At 40.5% G+C, this 15,822-nt stretch overlaps 1 protein-coding gene across 7 annotated transcripts in view; it reads right to left on the bottom strand.

The window, feature by feature from the left end:
- The window catches only part of MYO16 (myosin XVI), a 773,187-nt gene that overhangs the window by 321,249 nt on the left and 436,116 nt on the right, over window positions 1-15,822 (bottom strand). For all 7 annotated transcript variants that reach the window (XM_054249238.2, XM_017970444.5, XM_078347436.1 and 4 more), the window contains exons 13-14: window positions 12,883-13,010; window positions 8,581-8,686 (exon numbers count right to left, since the gene is read on the bottom strand). In XM_054249238.2, coding sequence (XP_054105213.2) covers window positions 8,581-8,686; window positions 12,883-13,010 — 234 coding nt within the window. The remainder of the gene's footprint in view (window positions 1-8,580; window positions 8,687-12,882; window positions 13,011-15,822) is intronic.

Here is a 15,822-nt window from a genome sequence, read left to right as displayed (position 1 = left end):
TTTTTTTGAGACAGTCTTGTTCTGTCTCCCAAGCTGGGGTGCAGTGGCATGATCTCAGCTCACTGCAACCTCTGCCTCCGGGGGTCAAGCAATTCTGCCTCAGCCTCCAGAGAAGCTGGGATTACAGCTGCATGCCGCCACATTGCTAATTTTGTATTTTTAGTAGAGATGGGGTTTTACCACATTGGCCAAGCTGGTCTCAAACTCCTGATCTCAGGTGATCCACCCATCTTGGCCACCCAAAGTGCTGGGATTACAGTTGTGAGTCACCACACCCAGCCACTTTGATCCCACTTTTAAATTTCCTGGCATCTGCTACATTAAGACATTGAATTAACTTGGAAGTATTTTATACTGTGAAATATTATAAAATATTTTGTGCTAACCACAAATAAAAAATGCTATAAGTTGTGATAATAGTGAAGTATTTAAAACTTCTGTGTTTGAAGTTTGAATTTTTGAGATAAACATACATTAATTCCTTATAAAAACTTTATGTTTTAGGTCTGCATATAATAACCTAATTTTCAAGATGATAAAAGTAAATTGATAGCCATGATGAAAGAAACATCTTCTGAAAAGAACTGAAATAATACTTAGCAACTCTTAGTTTTTCTTTCTTTCCCTATAACCTTCGATTAAATATGTAGTGATATACGTACAGTGAAAATAAGAGCATAATGATAGCACATTTTAAACATTAATAATATTACATTAAATAATTATTTTAAAAGTCATTAAAAATAGGATAATCTTTAAAAATACTCTGCTTCTGGTTATTTTGGTGTTGTGTCTAATAAGTGATGTTTTGATTATTCTAGAAAAAAGGGGCATTATTGGTAATTAATAGCTTGTTCCCCAAGCAGGAAATACAGGGAAAAGTTAAATGCATGTGCTTTGGAGTCAGAAGGGGCTACCTCCCCACCCCAGCACAGCTAATGAGAAATTATGTGACACTGAGCAGGTTTTCTGAATTCCTCAAACCTCATTTTCCTTAATTCTCACGTAGGAAAAATAACTTCTTCAGTGTTTGTCAATGTCCGCTGTGTAGCGCACTCAGCTTTATGTCTGGCATGGAGAAAACATTCAGCAAATAACAACAGCGAATTTGACTTTTGTTAATAGTCATAGTCAACATTCCTGCTGTGCTCACTGTGTGCCAGACAGTGCTCTAATGGGAGACATGTCTGTGCATGTGTGTTCTCTGTTAATTCCCAGAACCAGTGTAGATTCCACACTGCTTTACAAAAAAAAAAAAAAAAAAAGGGCGGGGGGGGGGGGACTAGATTAAGTAGTTTCCCAAGTCTGAGAGGTTGTCAACAGTGAAGCTAGGAGTTGAACCCAGGTGAGCTGGCTTCAGAATCACACACTTAACCACCGAACTACGCAGCAATTACTGCTGAAATACCAATAAAGACATATAAGTCATGAAATGAATAAAAACTACAACTATTTAACAAAATGTAGATACCCCATGGCATTCTTTCATTGTACATTGTCATCCATAAGATTAAATGCTAAATAAACTATGAAATAAGCATTTTTTTAATCTTTAATTGGCCACTTGGCCAATAGGTGGCACTAAATAAATGCCTTTAGGAGAAATACTGAGCAAAACAAAACTGACATTATTCCACTGCTCACCTTGATACCAAAAACAATAATGGCAATGTCGCACAGTAACAAAATTGAAATGAAAATATAAATGAAGAAAATTCAATATATGTATTCCTCAATATTTACTCATTCAAATTTCACTGACTTTTTTTTTTTACTATTTATAATGTATGGTATTTTTTTCTATAAAGTTATGCCCCTATAAGTTATGGACTCTTATGGCATGAGTTAAGCTACTGTTTTCTAAAAGTAAACACTGTGGCATCCTCAATAAAAAAAAATTACCTCAATCAATATCAGCCCATCCCTCTGCTCTCTGAAAGCTATTGCAGAGTAAATGCTTATTCGAGTAATGACTTGAACACTCCTAAAGTTGAAATTCATTTGGGCCAGAGTTGGTCAAAGTTCCAGGTGGTTTCTTTCCAAAACATGACTTTTCTGTTCCAATAAATTCAAGGCCATGGAAAATCCCCTGCTTCCAATGTTTGAAATTCAAATGCAGGCATTAGAAACAAAACAGCTCTTCCTAACCATTCTTAGCTGCTCTGGAATTGTATGGGGGAACGAAGCCATGTCTGTAGTGATGGGGTTCCATCCGTCCATCTGCACAGCAGGTAAAGTGCCCCTGAAGCACCTGACAAAGACATGTGAGCTCGGGCAGGCTTTGAAGATGGGCCAACTGAGGCGTAAGACTGACAGAAATATTTCAGTCATGCCTCTTAAGAATAAGTGTTTGACCTGCATTGAATCACCAAAAGTCACTCTGGACCTCAGTGCTACACTCTTGCTTTCTAGTTGTTACCAGCTAAATCTTTCGTCTGCGTTCTCTTCTGAAACCTCCTTCAGGGTGAGTGCTGCATGTTGTGACGGTATGAAACGCACAGTTTCCACCCAAACCCTTTCATTCTGGGTTCTCTTGCTTCCCATACTCCACTGAGATGACAGTCTTTAATTTTGACAATGATGCCATTGGTGTTAACCACAAGGAACACTTTGTCTACTCCTCAGGGTCTGCACAATTCTACACTGAAGACCACCCCAATACATCCTGACTGATGTGGTTTGGCTCTGTGTCCCTCCCAAATTGCATGTCAAATTGTAATCCCCACATGCCAAGGAGAGACCTGGTGGAAGGTGACTGAATCATGGGGCAGTTTTCCCCATGCTGTTCCCATGATGGTGAGGGCGTTCTCATGAGATGCGTGGTTTAAAACTGACAGTTTCCCCCATGCATGCTGAATCGCCTGCCATCATGTAAGACGTGACTTGCTTCTTTCTCCTTCACCTCCTGCCATGATTGTAAGTTTCCTGAGCCTCCCCAGTCATGTGGAACTGTGAGTTCAATTACAGCTCCTTTCATTTCTTTTTATAACTTACCTAGTCTCAGGTGGCATCATTTTAGCAGTACGAGAACAGACTAATGCACTGACTTTTATTTCTCTATCATTCTTTTGCTACACATTACTTGGGAACTGCTGATCCAAATGACCTCCAATGAGTATTTTCCTAGGATTTAAGGCAATGTTGTCTCCTTTAGAATGAGCCAGTCTCTCCCAGTTGGAATGTACCGTCTGTGTGCTTGCTGCACATCTGGTCCTGCTGCCAGCACTCCCCATGTTGGCCTGTGTGATATTCCAGAGTGGAGTCCCACAATCAAATATGGCTAAACCCTGTCTCTCAGCAGCTCACTGTCCTCTCCTTTCAGGGCCACCTAGCAAACTTCCCTTTCATCTTACCCTGAGCTTCAAAACTTCTACTAGATAGCTCCATAGAGCCAGGCTGTTCAAGGATGTTCTTTTCTGCTCATTTCCTTAATCAGATTTTCCCTTCACTCAGAAAGTACAGGAAGTGCTAACTTAATATCAATAGATTGCTGGAAACGTCTACTTTCAGCAAAACAATGTATCTCCTAATGAAACCAATGTTATCACAGACTAATTGATATAAACAAGAGTTACATTCTTATGGCAGACAGAAAATAATTTTGCTTAAAGTTAGTTTCCAAGAACCCATCGATGACATTGTGAGAATTTATTGTACTGGTTCATCTTTTAAATATACCTAATTTCACCAAACCCTCTAATTTTATATTTACAGTAAATTAAAAAATGTATTCAATGCCTGCATTTAATTCTGGTACACATACTTGGATGATTTACAGATACGGTGGCTGATGATTTTCATGAACATCTTAGACACTGAATGATACACATGTGGATAATTTAAAGAGAAACAATAAAACCACAGACATGGAATTTAAGCCATGCTCATACCTGGGCAATATTTTTTCATGAGACTTTAAGTCATTTATTTATGACATCTTTTATTTGTCATGAGGTGTGAATAAAACACACACGTTAACTAGAATTAGTTTTTCTTGAAATATGCACTGATATTATAATCTGGACTCCCAGAAGCTAATTGATTTGGGAGGGTTATATCTACCTGATCCAAAGGAATGTACTTCAGAATGTATTCATTTGAACTAAAATGTAAAGCCAACTTACATGTAATAGAGAATGCATTATAAAAATTACACAGCCTGCTATCTCCCAGAAGATCATTTTAATAGATGATTGTTTTAGTCTATAACTTAGAGGGGATCTATTGTTCCATTGTTCCTTGTCATTATGATTAAGTTATCAGTTTCTGTTATTTCTATTAGTCATCTTGAGGCTATTTTATAACCATGTTGTTTTACACATACTCTAACTCTTAAGTGTGGTCAATATATTAAGATATTTGAACAAAGAAGATAGGTTATGCTATTTTCCCAAGTTGACTCTCAATGTTAAATTATTTTGAGCAGTTGGGTGCAGTGACTCATGCCTGTAATCCCAGCACTTTGGGAGGCTGAGGAAGGTACATCACCTGAGGTCAGGAGTTCAAAACCAGCCTGGCCAACATAGTGAAATCCCATCTCTACTAAAAAATACAAAAATTAGTCAGGTGTGGTGGCACACACCTGTAATCTCAGCTACTCAGGAGGCTGAGGCAGGAGAATTGCTTGAACCTGGGAGACAGAGGTTGCGGTGAGCTGAGATCATGCCATTGCACTTCAGCCTGGGCAACAGTGAGACTCCATTTTAAAAAAAACATTTTGAGCTTGCTGTAGAATTATGCAGGTGCTCAATACAGTATGAGCTTAATACATGGTTATGAATTAGTCATTAATGAACACACATGACACCACAGATATTTGAAAAACCAATTAATTATGCATTCTTTTTAAAGAGACAAGTCTACAGAATCAGACCTAGGCTTAGGGATCTATTAGAGCAGAAAAAATTTTAAAATTACTTGTAATTCACAAGTATAAAATATGCAAAATAATACTAATTTATTGATTAAACATCACTCATTCTCATTTCTAAATAAGGGATCAGATGCTATGAATTTCCAGAACATGCTGAGTAAGTACCACCAAGGTAAAAAAATAACTCTGCACTGTAGCAGCTGGATAAAAAAGCAAGTGATACAGAAACAAACACAAATAGCACAATATTCATTGTACAGTATGTTTCTGTATTTTTAACTTTTGAACCTTTAGATGCGTTGGTTTAGGAAATGATACCAGTGCAGCAGTCTTTAGTGGATATAATCAGACACTTTCAAATATAAAATTACAACTGAAACGCAGCTATCCTTCTGTAAATGTGTGTAAGGTGAGACACATGCCAGCATCAGAGGCTCCTCAGTGAAAATTTCACACTGCATCAATATCACACGTTGAAACAAGTGCCAGCAGAAAGTTTTACACTATTGTAACATTCATTATTTCTTTAGTCAAGGAATGGTATAGCACACCAGAAAATAATGTACATTATTTTCTTGAATGTTATACAGAGAATTCTGATTTAATTATAGAAAATCTGATGCTCTGTTAGTGTATATATCAAAAAAACCCAGATATATGAAATTGAACATAATTTTTCATATATGCATTTAGTGGTCTCTTGACTTGCGAGATAATAGGATTTTTTTTTTTTTAACAAATGTGTCTTCTCTACACTTGAATGAAAAATAAAAGGTTATAACAAAAGGAAGAGAGGCAGAAAATTCCCAAAAGCAGGGTAGGTAACACAGATTGAAGAAAATGTCAATGTTGGTTCTATGAATCACATACAGCCTCCTGATGACACACAAACGGGTTATCCACATTAAGCTTATTTGATAATGTAGAGTCAACAAAAGGAGTTAAGTTAGAAAACTGGGAGTAATTAAATGTTTCTCTTACACTGTCACAACACTTATTTGTGTATTCATTTATTCCCCACATGGACACTGGGATCTAACCATGGTATCGAGACAGCGTCTCTAAATTCGAGGCACAGGCACTGGGTTGCCACTTTATATAAACAGACACTTGTGGAATGAGAAAGCAAATGAATGAGACTGCACGGGCCAGGCTGAGAGGGAGACCTGCTCAAAAGAGGAAGAGGGAAGGGGATATAGCGCTCTAAGGCCAGAGCAGAAAATAAAAACAACAACAAAGAATAATACTTCCAGAAAGAATGCCGGGCCACGCCGATTTATTGGACTTGATGTAACGTGAACCGAGAAGCATTCAAAAGCTTTGAGCAAAGGAGTCTGCGGTGATACAGGCTGATGGCAGTTCACCAACATCAACTCTCCTCTTCCTCCATTTACCAACTGAAGTTGAATACAGCCAGGCACAGTGGCTCACGCCTGTAATCCCAGAACTTTGGAAGGATGAGGTAGGTGGATTACCTCAGGTCGGGAATTCAAGACCAACCTGACCAACATCGAGAAATCCTTGTCTCTAATAAAAACAAAAAATTAGCCAGGCATGGTGGCACATGCCTGTAATCCCAGCTACTCGGGAGGCTGAGGCAGGAGAATTTCTTGAACGCAGGAGGTGGAGGTTGAAGTGAGTCGAGATCACGTCATTGTACTCCAGCCTGGGCAATAAGAGCAAAACTCCATCTCAAAAAAAAAAAAAGTTGAATACATGGCTGCCTAGTTAGCAATGAGTCCTGACTAGATGACAATACAACTAAGTTCAAGCCCATAACTGTGATGGGAAGACAGGCAGCCCCTCTGCACATGAATGATGAGCCTACCCCCTGGACTGGGGAACATCTTAGAACAGTCTCAAAGACGATGCCACGTGAGAATATGACTTAACAGCTGCAATGACTGTGGGCCTGAAGGAAACCGGTCAGGCTAAAGAGCTGGGAGGATTAGGATATTCTGAATGTGTTAGAAACAGAGAGACAGTTATGTGCAGTGGCTCACACCTGTAATCTCAGCACTTTGGGAGGCTGAGGTGGGTGGATCACTTGAGCCCAGGATTTCCAGACCAGCTTGAGAAATGCAGAGAGACCCAATCTCCACAAAAAAAATACAAAAATTCGCTGGGCTAGAGACACGTGCCTATGGTCCCAGCTACTTGCGGGCTAAGGTGGGAGGCCCGCTTGAGTCCACGAAGTTAAGGCTGCAATGAGTGGTGATCATGCCACTGCACTCCAGCCTGGGTGACAGAGACTGTCTCAAAAATAAATAACAATAATGATAAATAAATAAAAGAAAGACAGACAGACTTAAATTTTGGCCATGTCTTGCAGTGTACTGTGGCATGTCCAGGAAGCGTGTTGGACAGGTGGATCTGCCTCTTAAGAATGAGAGGTGGGATGGAGATTAGGAGCGGCAGCCGCTGGTATACCCGCGGCACTGATCATGGTCATCAGCATAAGCAGGAGTGGAGTATCCTCCAAAACACTATTTCATTTCAACCTTAGGACAATCATCATGAACTTCCAGGCTTCTGGAGTGACTTCCAAAATAAATTAGGAAATGGGGAGGGTTCCATCTCTAGGTAGATGTCCCTAGAAGGCAGACTATTGAGTTCCATCCTTTTGGATTGGTTATTGGTAAGTGTTCTGTCTGTTCCCCCACTCTTAGCTGTTCCTTCTGAGGCCCTTCAATTTCTTCTTCTCATCTGCTATGGTCTCAACAAACCTTTTAACAAAACTTGCTAGAACGATGTATAAACAAGACAACCCGTCTATGGATAAGCACCTGTGCTGGGCTCCTTGAGTCAAATTTCTGAGTTTTACTGTGTGGAATTTCAGCTTTATCTTAGCTGGTAACGGGTCGTTTTGCATCCTCCTTGAATCACGGTGATATTTTAGATAGATGAAGTAGCAGGTCAGTTAACACTGCAAGTGTTTCTGAATATAATTTAAAATCTGTTTTGCCCCTAAAGGTGCAAGGTCTGCACATCAAAGTCTTTAAGGCTATTTCCGATCCTTTTAGATACATTGAAGACTTATTATCAGCCCTCAATGATCACCCACAATAATGTATTTTCTGGCTGACTCCCCAAAATGTACTAACACACCGAAGTATACTTTATTTATTTATTTGCTTATTTGAGACAGAGTCTTGCTCCGTCGCCCAGGCTGGAGTGCAGTGGCATGATCTCAGCTCACCGCAACCTCTGCCTCCCGGGTTCAAGCAATTCTTCTGCCTCAGTCTCCCAAGTAGCTGGGATGACAGGTGCCCACCACCATACCTGGCTAATTTTTGTATTTTTAGTAGAGATGGTTTTTCATCATGTTGACCAGGCTGGTGTCGAACTGTGACATCAGGTGATCCACCCGCCTCAGGCTCCCAAAGTGCTGGGATTACAGGCATAAGCCACTGGGCCCCACAGTGCATTTTCCTTGTGAATACCAACATCTACCTATGTTATACATCTTAGATCCAACTATTCAGAGCAAATACAAAAAGAAAGCACGTACAAAATATTTTTAAATATGTAAAATAAATGCTCACTTGAACAATATTAATTTGCACCTAAGATCAATAATTTTTTGTTCCTTATTTCCACAAATTTTGACCCCCTTGTGTCTACTACGATACCCTCTCCCTTATTTGAAATTACAATCGGCTCAACATCTTCATTCACACATTTGCCAACCGAGACAAAGAACTTACATGCTTGAATCTGGAGTCCAGCACAGCCCTGATCGGGCCCGCCCTGCAGGTGAGGTGTCTTATGATTTGTTTGCTGGCTTCAGACTTTCCCGATCCCCGTTCTCCACTAAGGAAAACAGACAGGAAAACATTAGCTTGCTACTTTGAAGGAACAAGTAAAAATTTAACTGGAGAGAATTCTCAGACACAAAAATGAGGACGGAATGTCACAACTTCCAATGAGTTTGTGGTCTATGTTTACAGTTCAGTTTGATGCATTTGTCCAAAATATCTAGTATACGTTTACTGTGTCATGTCCCTGATGGTAGTTCAGATGCTGGCATTACAAATGAATATGACACAGGTTCTGCCATTCAGTATCTCACAGGGTAGAACCACCTGGTGTAGGTGAGTGGAGCCAGAAAGGTGTCCGGCTGACAAGGAAGACATGACCAACTTGACTCCGCTTAGCAAGTCAACATAAAATGAGGAGATCCATCCCCAGTGACAGCGCTCTGTGTGGAGACATGCAGGCTCACACTTGGCCTTGGGAGAGCTGTTAAATCTTCTCTGAGCATTCCTTCTTTGTTCTTTGAAATGAATGAAAAGTGCATAGCTACTAGAACTAAGGCAGTAAGGTCTTCAGATGTGGATCTGTCATTCAGCAGATCCTAAATCTAACCTTGTTAGGTTTCCTTTTCAGCTTGCTTTCGCTCTGATGTTCTATAGTTTGCATTTTTCTGTCATCTAGGAATGATCACTGAACTCTATTTATAATGCCATCACTTTTGATACATCCCAGGAGTACTTTATTAACTCACCCAATTTTTACAAATGGTAAATATTATATTCCTGACACCAGATGACATAGGATTAACATAAAATTCCAATACAATAATCACTATACTGAAGTGATCAGATCTACAATAAAGTTATTAGTTCATCCAGATGAAAAACTCATAAAAACAGCCTTTACTTATCTGGTAACCAAAAAAACTAAAAAAAAAAAAAAAATCCCTCTTATGAGTGCTTCCTTGGTTTTCTGCTAGAAAACATCTGTTTTAACAAAGTTGATTAAATAGTGTTTACCAGAAAAGAAGATGAAATTTAATTATTTTCTTCAGGTGTTGAGTCATTCATGGATGCTTCCACTCATTTCTGCAGACCTCTGAACTACTGGGGCTTAAAAGTACCAACAAATGAGGTATTAAGTTAACATCAGAAAATAAAATAAATTTTTTCATGATCTAGGGACTGAGTTTGGGGACATTCATTCCAGGAATATTTGCATTTGGATTGTTGAATCTTAAATTACTCTTTGTAGGTGTTCATTTTGGGATAAAATCAGCATTCAATAATGATCTGTAAACAACTTATTCAGTTGAATTTCAAATGGCTAATTTTATCATATTAGTAAAAACAGAGAAGTGTGTATCTTAGTCTACCAGTCGATGTGGTGAAGCTGTATAAAAGCAAACAAAATTTTGAAAGAAGAAACAGAATCACTAAAATAGCAAGTCCTAGTACCACAGATTTGCTCTTCAATTCTGTATGCCAGGACTAGCAATACCAAAAGGAGCTTGCCAGCTTGCTTCAGGCAGACAGTAAGGGAAGGGGCCTCTGTGAACCTCCCACCCATCCTGCAAGCACGTACATAGATGTTTCGTGGAGATAAGGGAACTTGCAGAGGGGGCTTGCCTAAACATCCCTGCCATGGAAAATTCCATTCCTAACACATGTGCAGCAAGGGAACTAAATCAACATGGAGCAGCTCAGTCCAAGCATGTGCACTGGAAGGACCCGGCTAGAGCTGCCAGGAATTTGCACTGCCAGCCCTGCTACTCAACTGAGAAGGGGGCGTGCATCTAGCAACCTGTTTTCAGGACCCCTCTCTGCTGAGAGCTTCCCTTTTGCATAATAAATTCTACTCCTCTCACCCTCTGATGCCTGCATGCCTCATTTTTCCAGGTCATGAGGCAAGAACCCAGACCAAGCTGAGCTAAGGAGCAAAATCTTATAATAACGCCTTTTTGAAACTTGAATAATGAGATATTTTTTCAAAATAAGGGGTTGACACATGGAATCATTAGCTTTAAAAAGAAAGTCCCAAAGGAAAACTAGTTCTACAGAATATTAATGAGTTCTACTGGATAAAAAAGTTCCACCAGCAAATACATGTGAAAATTGTTGGGTTAAACTAAGATAAGATAAACGGGGTTCTTCACTGAAAGAACTTGCTGGATGCTGTGTGCCCTCTTCCAGAAGGACTCCCAAAGTACCTGGGCCCGCTGGCACCTCCTTTTCTCCCATCAGAGCCTTGCTCAGAACCCACGCTTTCAACAACTCAGGAATAACAGTTGCCATGGTCAGCCTAGACTTAAGTGGAAGCACCCAGAATTTATGTAAATTCTAAATAAATAAGTAAGATAATACACAGAAATAATCAAGAGTCTGGCACCCAGTAAATTCTGAATAAATGTTGTTATTGTCAACAGTGTTACATGCTCCCTGTTATCTCACCAATTTACAGTGCTTCCTAAGCAATTTTTAAAAAGCTTTTCCCCATTTATCAAAGTAAGACCAGAAAACTCAACAGATAAAAGAGATAAAAATAGGGTCGCCTGAGTCTAGAATGGGTAGAATGGCCAAGGCAGCGGCTCACACCTGTAATCCCAGCACTTTGGGAGACTTGGTGGGTGGATTACCTGAGGTCAGGAGTTTGGGACCAGCCTGACCAACATGGGGGCACCCTGACTCTACTAAAAATACAAAATTAACTCAACATGGTGGCGCACACCTGCAATCCCAGCTACTTAGGAGGCTGAGGCAGGACAATCACTTGAACCCAGGAGGCGGAGGTTGCAGTGAGCCAAGATCATGCCACTGCACTCCAGCCTGGGCAACAAGAACAAAACTCCATATATATATATATGTGTGTGTGTGTGAAAAAAGTAAAAAAAAGAATGGGTAGAAGCCCCCACCTTGGTGCCTTTTTCTTCCCTGAGTCTAGAATGGGTTGGAGCCCCCGCCTCACTGCCTTTCTCATCCTTGAATCTAGAATGGGTGGAATTCCCGCCTCGGCATCTTTCTTATCCTTGAGTCTAGAATGGGTACAAGCCCCTGCCTCAGCACCGTTCTCATCCTTTGGATGCTTCTGAACGCAGCATGAAAACACCCACTAGCATGCTTCTTTGAAAACTAGAAAACTGAAGTGTGCGCCTGTCAGTCTGTCCCTCCACCCTCCATAGAATTCTCGATAAAATCCATATAAACCTATCAGTGCTGACTTTAGTATTTAACTAAGCCTTTGAATTCTATCCAGTTCTAACTTCACACCGTTTTCATTTCGCTTTGACGTTGAGTTGAGAGCGACTGCACTTACTGGTTCAGTTCCAACCAGCACTGCCGGTAACAGCCAAGGCACTGCTGTATTTTAGACGTTTCCCTCCCTGTAGAGGTTTGGCCACATATAAGATAAAGTTCTCTAATGCAGATTTTAATATTTAAATGTTCCTTTAATTTTTTGTTAATTTATGAATTAAAACTAGCATTACATTTCAAATAAAAAATATTTTGGGCCAAACCTGGTGGCCCATGCCTATAATTCCAGCACTTTGAGAGTCTGTGAGAAGACAATCACTTGAGTCCCGGAGTTTGAGACCAGCCTGGGCGAATAGTGAGAATTTATCTCTACAAAAATTAAAAAATTAGCCAAGTGTGGTGGCGTTTGCCTCTGTTCCCAGCTACTTGGGAGGCTGAGGTAGGAGGATGACTGGAGCCTGGGAGGTTGGCTGCAGGGAGATGTTATCCTGCCACTAGATTCCAGCCTAGGGGGCAGAGCAAGACCCTGTCTCAAAAAAAAAAAAAAAAAAAAGTTTAGGAAGTAGAATTCAGGGAAGTGTGAACAAAGGTAAATGACAAACAGCTGACTGAGGAAACATACCTTTGGAAAGAAAATTATATATGGGGCTGCCCTGCAGTTTGAAGAACGGTGGCTTAGGTTCACTAACATTGGAAGCTTTCTTTTCTCTCCTTGTTTTCTTAGGTTCAAAAGCAAAACCTCTTTATCTAAGCTTTAAATCTTCCAACGGAAACGAGTTTCAGGTTAACTTTGTTGCTATTGATCCAGCTACACTTGGGGCTATTCCTAATAGCCAAGATGTTTCTCCCTTGTCACAAGTCAAATGTACTTACTGCGAAGATATACTGGACCTCAAAGTGCTGAGAAAGTAAATAAAGGTAAATCATGGGAAATGAGGATGTCTTTACTGCCAAGCCCCGTGGCAAACCTGAGCATGGCAGACGAGGTTGAAGGAGTCTCACCTGAGGATGAAACACTGCGCTCGCTGCTCCTGGAAGAGCTGGTGGAAGGCTCTCTCCACACAGGAGAAGAGGTGAGGAGGCAGCCAGGAGCACAGCTTCCCTGAGGCGCTGAAATACATCTGGGACACCTGGAAAACAGGGCAGCAGCAAGGGGAAAACCCCGGTGAAAAGGCGCCAGGACTCCTCCTCCCATAATGAAAGTGATTCATGTCCAGGATACAAAAGCGAATGAATCTCTAATTCTGAATGTCATTGGTATGTAAAAACAGTTGTAAAATTACACCTTTCTCAGCACGTTTTCAGCATAATGGCAGAGCTTAACTTTATCCTTCATTACTTGGTCCACAGGCTTTAATTATTCTGCTGTCTTTAAGAAGAGCAACTCACAAAAAATGTAGTTTAATAGATATCTGTGCAGTAAGCTGAAACTGTGGTAATTCACATCAAATACAGTTTCTCTCAGCAATATTTAATTTCAATACCATAAAATAGCAAAAGTTTTAAACTTGAATGTGAGAGGCAATTGGAGCTGAACCACATGTAAGTTTACACATTTCTCAGAAAAACGAAAGTTTAATTAATTTCAGAGAAACCGTGATTTATAATGATTGCCATAATGATTCATTTCCAGTATTTTTAGTCCTTTGGAATTTCTAGTAAATTCCATTACTTTAGAATAAAAACTCAAGGCCGGGCGCGGTGGCTCAAGCCTGTAATCCCAGCACTTTGGGAGGCCGAAGTGGGTGGATCACGAGGTCAAGAGATCGAGACCATCCTGGTCAACAAGGGGAAACCCCGTTTCTACTAGAAATACAAAAATTAGCTGGGCATAGTGGCGCGTGCCTGTAATCCCAGCTACTCAGGAGGCTGAGGCAGGAGAATTGCCTGAACCCAGGAGGCAGAGGTTGCGGTGAGCCGAGATTGCACTATTGCACTCCAGCCTGGGTAACAAGAGCAAAACTCCGTCTCAAGAAAAAAAAAAAAAAAAAGGAATAAAAACTCAAGAGTAGGAATATTTTTCAGTTGTGAAGAACTCAAACCTATTTTTATTTTACAAAATACGTGGCCTGTACTTTCAAAGATGTCAACGTCAGAAGAGCCAAAAGAAGACTGCACAACTGGTCCAACTGAAGGAGAGTCAAGGGCCTGGAGGTTCAAAACGCAACATGCAATGCTGGGCTGAATCTCTCGCTCTCTGGGCGTTACTGGGACAATGGGAAGTCTTGAACGAGGTCTCTCGATTCGGTGATACCAGGGCATCAGTAATACCTTTCCATTGCGATGACTGCATGGAGGTTACACAGGAGAATACCTTTCTTTAAATACAGGATAGACATATTCAAGGTTGATGGAACCACATGCCAGTAAAGTGTCTTAAAATATATGATATTAAAAGTTGCTTGTACAATTTGTCTACACATTTTACACACATTTAAAATTATTTAAAATTATAGCAAACATTTTTGAAAAGAATAAATGATCCAACTATCCGCATCTGAACTCCTCTCAATATTTAGATGCTCCTTTTCTTCTCCTTCTCTGTTGCTTTTCTGCTCTTCTGTTCATCTGCTTGTGGAGCCTGGTGCTTGGGGTACAGGATGGAGGGCATAGTGGGCCAAAGGCAATTACAGGAATACTTATTCCCATTTATGGCTGTGGGTTTCCAGGCTTAAGGGTGGGGCCTTTGCTGGGGAACTGCCCTATTCTACCCAGTATCTCCCTGCCTCCTGTTGGTATCAAAGATATAGTGTACGACCAGGTAGGCTGCACCACCTCTCAGTGATAAAGGATGCTGCTGAGAGGACTGATCATCTATTTGTAAAGAAAACAAGTGTTGATCTCTATCCCACAGCATGTGTAAAAATCACTTACAAGTGAATTTAAATTCCAAATACAAACAGCAAAGTTTAAAGCATTTAGGCAAGCATATAGAATGAAACTCTCAGGATTTGTATGTAAGCAAGGAAATAGGATTCAAAAATACAAATCATAATGAGAATGATGGAGCAATCTAACTTCATTAAACAAGCCCTGGTCAACCATATAATAATAAAAAATAAGCAAAGACAGGTATATAAGCTGTGCATATAATCAACAGACTAGCAGTAATTTATAACACGTTCCTACAAATCAATTAAAAATAGAACTGTAATAGAAATTTGGGCAAACAACATAAAATAAAAAGATGGAAAATATATATGAGAAAGAATGGAAAGCTCGGAGAGCACCAGCTCCCTCTGGTGCTATTTCAAGCTACAAGATGCTATATTACACACAAAATACCAGCAGAATCAATCATAGTTTAGTAATGATGGTGATAATAGCTTACAGGCACTCTGAGCATGGTGCCGTCCTCAGCACCTCACAGCACTCACTCTTCTGGTCCTACAGAACCTATGACTGGAGTAGGAGAGGTATTTCACGTTTACAGGCAGGAGAATTGGTGCCACAACCGGCCCAAGGAGACTGGCCTAGCAGGTGGCAGTGCCTGATTTCCAAATGAAGTTGTCTCTTGGGCTGGAAAAACATGTCTTGTATTTTTAGTTAACTGGAAGAATCATCTGGAAATATCTTCTAAACTTGAAGATTCATGTTCAACTGGGAATATCCCTGTCGAAACTCTCAAACATGAGCAAAAAGAGAATTTTTTTTTTTTGAGACTGAGTTTCGCTCTTGTTACCCAGGCTAGAGTGCAATGGCACGATCTCGGCTCACCGCAACCTCCACCCCCTGGGTTCAGGCAATTCTCCTGCCTCAGCCTCCTGAGTAGCTGGGATTACAGGCACATGCCACCGTGCCCAGCTAATTTTTTGTAATTTTTAGTAGAGACGGGGTTTCACCATGTTGACCAGGATGGTCTAGATCTGCCGACCTCGTGATCCACCCGCCTCGGCCTCCCAAAGTGCTGGGATTACAGGCTTGAGCCACCGCGCCCGGCCG

Source organism: Callithrix jacchus, chromosome 1 (assembly GCF_049354715.1).
Source record: "Callithrix jacchus isolate 240 chromosome 1, calJac240_pri, whole genome shotgun sequence".
NCBI classification, from domain to species: Eukaryota; Metazoa; Chordata; class Mammalia; order Primates; family Cebidae; genus Callithrix; species Callithrix jacchus.
Note: the sequence above shows the minus strand (reverse complement) of the source record. Positions and strands in the feature narration are given on the sequence as shown.